Source organism: Camelina sativa, chromosome 13 (genome assembly GCF_000633955.1).
Source record: "Camelina sativa cultivar DH55 chromosome 13, Cs, whole genome shotgun sequence".
Classification (NCBI taxonomy): domain Eukaryota; kingdom Viridiplantae; phylum Streptophyta; class Magnoliopsida; order Brassicales; family Brassicaceae; genus Camelina; species Camelina sativa.
This window is the reverse complement of record NC_025697.1, coordinates 12,354,135-12,361,318: the sequence shown is the minus strand read 5'-3', so window position 1 is coordinate 12,361,318 and position 7,184 is coordinate 12,354,135. Positions and strand designations below refer to the sequence as shown.

General features: G+C 31.5%; 2 protein-coding genes across 3 annotated transcripts; one reads left to right on the top strand and one right to left on the bottom strand.

Annotated features, from left to right (window-relative positions):
• Nucleotides 421–4,250, top strand: LOC104736535 (cytochrome P450 71B12-like). Of its 2 annotated transcripts, none has more exons than XM_010456534.1 (3): nucleotides 421–543; nucleotides 2,551–3,431; nucleotides 3,508–4,250. In XM_010456534.1, the coding sequence occupies exons 2-3, from the start codon at nucleotides 2,559–2,561 to the stop codon at nucleotides 4,120–4,122; spliced, it is 1,488 nt and encodes a 495-aa protein (XP_010454836.1). In that variant the 5' UTR covers nucleotides 421–543; nucleotides 2,551–2,558; the 3' UTR covers nucleotides 4,123–4,250. The 2 variants fall into 2 exon arrangements, with proteins under 2 accessions (XP_010454836.1, XP_010454837.1); XM_010456535.1 differs by having other exon boundaries at nucleotides 2,540–3,431.
• LOC104736536 (deSI-like protein At4g17486) lies at nucleotides 4,190–5,685 on the bottom strand. The gene is made up of 3 exons (XM_010456536.2): nucleotides 5,400–5,685; nucleotides 4,654–4,941; nucleotides 4,190–4,561 (listed from the first exon to the last, which is right to left on the bottom strand). Exons 1-3 carry the CDS (start codon nucleotides 5,539–5,541, stop codon nucleotides 4,335–4,337), a joined length of 657 nt encoding a protein of 218 aa, XP_010454838.1. The 5' UTR covers nucleotides 5,542–5,685; the 3' UTR covers nucleotides 4,190–4,334.

The following is a 7,184-nucleotide window of genomic DNA, read 5'->3' as shown; positions in this document are numbered from 1 at the left end:
TGGCGTGTACAGTACATAGGACAATATGGGATACTTGTCATTTTCTCTCAGAATTTAAAGAGCGAGAAAAATCATGCTATCTTATTAGTCATCTCCATACCATTTTCCCTCTCTCAAATTTGGGCCACCCATAGTAACCAAGTAATGTATTAGAGCCGTGTGGGATTCAATGTATCTTGTTTGAAATCATGGTATTTTTAACTATTTCGTAGCATTAACCTATATAAGTTTCAATCTTTTCGTAGAAAATTCTACCAAAAATTGGGTGGACTTTTGCCCGCGAGAAAAATCATATTCAAATTTGGATATGTTGAATTTAATTTGTGGTGGTAAAATAAGTTCACAAAATATTTTTCAGGAATAGTTTCAGTAGGTATTTATTCGGCTTCACTATAAAATGAACGTATCTTCAAAGCAAACCAGACAGTCACATATACTACGCCTCTTCTTAATTCTCACAAGCCATAGATACTAATTCACTTCTTCATTCCTAGAAGCAAACGAATTCTCTCTCCAACCTTCGCCACAAACTTTAAGTTTAAGGTAATATGTGGATCTCTCTCTTCAGATGTTTTTTATTATATTCTTCTATACTAAGTTTTGACACGCAGTGTATCCCATAACAAATTTTTAGTTATTTAATATTAGATAATAATTTTCAATTTACTTGGTTTTAGTTGTTAATTATATAATTTTGTGTCTAATTAATTTATTATTTTGTTTGGATCCGTGCTACAACATGAAACATATATATATATATATATATATAATTATAGTTTATAACCTAAAATGTGTTTATTTTTAAAGCAAATTTCTTATTGGATTTGTTTTGTTTTGTAGAACAATACATAGATATATGGTAGGTTAGGGTACTTTGGTTTCTTAAATGTATATACAAATTATTTTTTTTTATAATTAAAATTATTATTTTTAAAGTAAGAAGGTATAAATAGGTAAAATATTTTGTAGTTTATATAATAAATAAAGATAATTTGTAACTTAATTAATTTCAAACTATACTTGATATTATATGAAATAAGTTAATAGTTTTAGTGTTGGTTTGATAATCAAATCCGCCATGCTAGGCCCGTTTCGCAATGGGTTAAAGATTTTTAATCCGCAAAAAACCATAATACAAAAAAGGAGAAGGAGGCGTCACTTTTAGAAAGACTAATAGGATTTTGGTTTAATTAGATTAAACCAAGATTTAATAAAACCAAAATTAATTAAAATCCACTTATTTGGTTTAATCAACAAAATCCAAAATATAATCCCGGAAAACGGATGTTACACTAGCTATTATATTGACAGGCTTAAATGTGGATAATAATTAATCCGAGTTATACTGCATGATAACATTTTTTGTTTAAAACATTATTATTTTTAATATATTTTCGAAAAATAAACGATGATCAAATTTTTTTTAACTATATTTAATATCTTTTATTTGTTATTGATTCACATTAATTTTTTTGTGTTACATATTTGGAAAATAGTAAAATTGATATTTTAAGATTTTAATATAATAAGAAATATCTCATTAATATTTTTCTTTTTTTATTATTAGGTTTTTTAATTTGTATATATATATATATACTTTTAAATTTTATTTTAAGATTTTATAAAATATTTGATTAATTCTAGCTAATAGACACATATTATTAAATTCTAACTAATATACATATAAAATTACATTTATCATATATAAAAATAATATTCATTTGATGGTGTAGAGAAGTTATCATCATTTATGTATTTGATTTAGAATTACAAAGATATTTTTATAACAAAAGATATATTATTTTTTAAGTTTGTGCATCTTGTTCTTTATAAAATATTTTATAATCATGAAAATAAAGTATTTTATTAAAGTAATTGATAATTAAATTTCATTTTTAATTATTTATTAATAATTCTTAGTTATTATTGGTAAGATCCATACTAAATGCAGTTGGATTTTGGATACTCTAATTGGGTGATCCAATTGAATTTTCAGCAATACCAAATTGCTCTTATTAATTTAAAAAAACTTTTTCTAAAAGCAATAACTGAGTGGTTAATGATATAATTAGATTCATAATGTTAGACATATTATAATTTGTACTTCTCTTTTAATATCATTAAGGTATAAATACTAAGATTTAAGGCGTAATATACACTAGAACGATTTTAGAGATGAAATATTTAAGAGATGGCATCCTATTAGTAGCATTTTTAATAAAATTTTAGAGATGAAATCTTTTTGAAAAGTGGTATTGGAAAAAATGCATGTTTAAACTTTAAAGTTCCTTTAAATTTACTTTTATAATATTTTTGGAATTGTTCAGTGATTAAATTGTTTTTTAGTGTTTACATAATAAGATAATGTTAGGACCAGAATTTTTTGTTTTATTAATTTAGAGTGATTATTAGTTTATCAAATATTATTTTATAGAGGTTTTACTTGATGTTAGTTAGCCCGGTTCTATATTTTCCATCCATTTAGCATGCTTTTCTTTTGTGGTTAATTGTCCACTTGACAGAAATATAAACAATTCAGTTTTTGTGTAGGAAGCAAAATGAGTTTCTGGTGGTATATCATTGCCTTGTTCCTTTCATCTATGTTGATTATAAAGAAGACGAGAGCGAACAAGAAGAATCTACCTCCTGGACCACCAAGACTTCCTATAATTGGAAACTTGCACCAACTCGGATCAAAACCTCACCGTTCCATGTTCAAATTATCCGAAAAATATGGACCCCTAATGTCTCTTAAGTTTGGGAGTGTGTCCACTGTTGTGGCATCTACACCAGAGACAGTGAAGGAAGTCTTAAAAACGTTTGATGTAGATTGTTGTTCGCGACCTTATCTGACTTATCCTGCAAGAATGACACACAATTACAAAGATCTTGCCTTTTCTTTCTATAACAAATATTGGAGGGAAGTACGAAAGATGACAGTTGTTGAGCTCTACACTGCAAAAAGGGTAAAATCATTTCAATACATAAGAGAAGAAGAAGTTTCATCTTTTGTCCAATTCCTCAAAGAGTCTGCTTCGTTGGACAAACCAGTTGACTTCAACGAAAAGTTAGTGAAACTCTCTGGGAATGTGATTTGTAAAGTTGCATTTGGGATAACTCTCACAGGGAGCAAACTTGAGAATACTTTTGAGGAAGTCGTTCAAGGAACCATGGAGGTGCTAGGTAGCTTTGCAGCAGCGGATTACTTCCCAGTTGTTGGTAAAATCATCGATAGGGTCACAGGATTACACAGCAAATGTGAGAATGTTTTCAAGGCACTTGATTCGTTTTTCGATCAATCTATAAAGCATCACCAAGAAGATGAATGTGTCGATGATGATATCATTGCTTTGCTTCTCAAGATGGAAAGGGGAGAAACTGGGCTCGGAGAGTTTCAACTAACTCGAAACCACCTCAAAGGAATCCTTCTGGTAAGTATTTGGAACCTCTCTATATATCCGAAGTTACCTAAAGTTTAAAAATATTGTGTCCTCTTGGATATTGCAGAACCTTCTTCTTGCGGGAACAGACACTGCTGCAAACACCGTGACATGGGCGATGACACATTTGATTACAAACCCAAGAGTTATGAAGAAAGTGCAAGCGGAGATGAGAGAAGTGATCAAAAACAAAGATGATATCACCGAAGAGGCTATAGAACGACTCGAGTATTTGGAAATGGTCATTAAAGAAACATTTAGGATAAACCCAGTTGTGCCACTACTAATTCCAAGAGTGGCTTCAAAAGATCTAAAGATTGGAGGTTACGACATTCCAAAGAAAACTTGGATCCATGTCAACGTATGGGCTGTTCATAGGAATCCAGACGTTTGGAAAGATCCGGAAGCTTTCATCCCTGAGAGGTTTATGGATAGCGAGGTTGACTATAAAGGTTTAAATTTTGAGTTGTTGTCGTTTGGTAGCGGAAGGAGAGTGTGCCCAGGTATAGGAATGGGTATGGCTTTGGTACATTTGGCTCTTATCAATCTTCTTTACCGTTTCGACTGGAAGCTTCCTGAAGGAATGAAGATTGAAGATGTTGATCTTGAAGAATCGTATGGACTTGTTACTCCTAAGAAAATTCCACTTGAGCTTGTCCCCGTCCTTACCCAATGGACTTGAGCTTCACTTCACTTTTTAATTTCATAGTTCAAAATAAATAATGTGAAGATCTTATACCATTACCATATCATAAATAATGTGAAGTTCTTATACCATTACCATATCAAGAAAATGTTTGTTAAATCTGATATCTTGTGGCGTAAACACAACTTCTTGGAACCATTACTACCGAATCAAATGACAGAAACATAAAGTTTTAACTAAGACTAGAGCTAAGCACTCACAGTTGGCGATGGAGGAAAACATTGTCTTCTCCTTTCCCCTCTTCTGCTTCGGTTTAAAGAGCCCGACGAAGAAAGCAAAGGGTCAGGTGGAAATCTACTTGACCTGCTTCGAAGTTTCTTATTTGCTGCTTCCGGAATCTTCTCTTCCTTTGATCTCACCTGCCTCACCTTTGTCTCATTCAGCTCCGCCGGCAAAACACAGTTGCAAAACAAACCTAAAGGACAAAAAAAACAAACAAACCTAAACTTAAGAGCTTATACATAAAACAGAGTAAAAAAGTCAGTGTTCTGTTTTGTAGCTTCTTACCAAAGCGAGCAAGACGGTTAACCCAACTAGGGATCGATCTCCGAGTCAACTGAACACAAACGTCATTGGAGAAATGATTACAGTTCTTTGTGATCAAATGGTAAGTGTTTCCACTATATTCTTCAGCAAGTTTCTCCATAAACGCACGAACTTTTTCAGGATCCAAATCAGTTCTTCCAATCAAAATAGACTTCCTGAATGTAAAACCCGGACATTGCTTCGGTTCCACCTCGAATATCCCCGTTGTCGAATGGTCGTGAGCACCAAAACCGTATTCAACCCCATGAACTAAAACCAAACAGTTGATAACAACACAATATCATAAATCCAACAACTCTGTTTCATTTATTTTAGGAAGTAAACAAAAACTATACAACTTATAGATCTCAAATTCTCAATATTAAAACATCACTCATTTTTGGACAGACATGTCTAATAAGATAGTAACACAACAATTACACATTAAAAACTCTGGTAAGTCATAGTCTCTCTCATAGAAGCTGATCCAAATTGGGTCAAACAAAAGTTTCCAGTTTTGGAATCTATCGAGAAATGAAACTTGTCTATTTCAATATCTACAAACAATAACCAAACTAAAAAAAAAAAAAAAAGCCTCATACTTTAAAACCAAACAAGCTCAAACAGAATCAAATAAGAATTTTTCAAGACCCAAATTCGAAAGTTGTAATCTTTAACCAAAACCCACCAATAATTTCCAAGAAAAAATTTCAAATTTTGAGAGGTACCTTCAACACCAGAGTGATAGATCCCAAGTCCTAACCAATAAGCATAGCCATTGATAGGTGTTAGATCGTATACATTCAGATAAACCGGAACAGAACCAGGTTTCTTCTTCCGGCCAGTCACCACCACCATTCTACACAACATCTCTTTTTTCTTTAATCCGACAAAAGAGGAGCTTCGAATCTTATTCTCTCTGTGTTCTGTCAATCTGAGAGAGAGAAGCTTCTGATGATGTTTCCTTCTTTCTTAAAAGCTACATTCTCTTTTCTTTCTCTCTCCTCTTTGTGTCATCATCCTTTGCTCCTTTTGTTTTAGGGCATAAATTGTTTTCTAATCCCTATAATTTACGTGTCTTTCACGTTTTGCCCCAATATTTATGAATTGGACTACGACGCCGACGAGGACTACTAGTTAGAGAGGCTATCAATACTGTTTACTAGTGGTAGATTGTGTAATTAATGTGGAAAAGGAGGGTGAAAAGGTAAATTATATTAGAATAGAAATAGAAATCGACAAAGCCACGAGCCCATGTCTCATCAGGAGTTTGTGACTTTGTGTACGTTTTAAGCAAAACAATGACTAAGCTGTTAGGGCGTGAAGTTGGCATCATAATTACATTTTTTTTATATCTTTTGACCCAAACCAAAAAAACAAATTACGCTGACTTTACTTGAGAATTACATATTGATTCTTTTGCTTTTATGTGATTAATCATTAATGTATAGATATGATACTTTAATTAGTTGAAAAAAACGTAATTCAAGGACGAATAGAAAAAAAAGGTAATTCAAGGATGCGCATATATCAAATATTTTGTAATGTTGTTAGGTTCGAATTATTATTATTATTTTTTTGAGTTTAAGATCATTATTCAATACTTTCATTAACAAAATACAAAAATATAAAGAAAAGCTTATAATTTCATGTAAAAATAATGGACAAAACATATCGTGACTTGGCATTGGGTTAACATAACTCTTCACAAATGTTTTAGCCGTCTTTTAACAATTGTTCAATTTATAGTGGAATGAACATTAGACTTGTAAAACGTATTAAATTGGTATTTGATCATTCTTTCTAAACATAAGTTTTGTTTATTTCCCACTGAATTCTAAAGATAAGAGTTATATCATATCAGAAAGCTGATTTAACATTTAATCAGATTTTGGTTTGTTCATTACTCGATAGATTAATTCTAAAAAGGTGGCTTTTAAAAAGTCAACAAACTACGTATGTCTATTTTATGACTTACAACAATTAAATAGGCTTGGCCATTTGTAGAACGACTTTGTAGACCAACAAGTTGTGTACATCATTATTATATTTTTACGACTTCTAAGTTCTAAAATGATGATAATGTAAGTTACTAGTATTATATTCTAGTGATTATTTTTTTCAACTACCATATTTATCATAAGTTGAAATATAGATTTTATATTGGTTATGATTGGCACTAATAGTCACAGTCAGAGACTTATAAATGAAAATTTGTTCTGTTTTATAGTCAATAGGTTTTTTTTCTTCATGATGTCAAATACATAAAATGCGAAAATACATATAAAGATGTCAAAAGCAACGACGACGATATGGGGCCGATCACTTGTATTTGTATCTTCCTTATCTTTTTCGATAACGTTGTTCGGTGGACCTGATGAAAATGAAATGAAACTCCTCTCGGCTTTTCTAAATTTTCCAACAAATCCATACAGAAAGATCATCGCCGGTCGAATTAAATTAGTAGAATACGTGGTTCCTCTCTAAAGCAACTAAGCAAGGCATATCACTTA

Bases quoted from the DNA above. Each gene is read 5' to 3' on its own strand.
- LOC104736535 (XM_010456534.1), top strand. From the start codon at position 2,559: ATGAGTTTCTGGTGGTATATCATTGCCTTGTTCCTTTCATCTATGTTG. The intron at 3,432-3,507 runs GTAAGTATTTGG...TGGATATTGCAG, and splicing joins ACCTCAAAGGAATCCTTCTG to AACCTTCTTCTTGCGGGAAC.
- LOC104736536 (XM_010456536.2), bottom strand. From the start codon at position 5,541: ATGTTGTGTAGAATGGTGGTGGTGACTGGCCGGAAGAAGAAACCTGGT. The intron at 4,942-5,399 runs GTACCTCTCAAA...GTTTGGTTTTAG, and splicing joins CTATCACTCTGGTGTTGAAG to TTCATGGGGTTGAATACGGT. The intron at 4,562-4,653 runs GTAAGAAGCTAC...TTTGTCCTTTAG, and splicing joins TAACCGTCTTGCTCGCTTTG to GTTTGTTTTGCAACTGTGTT.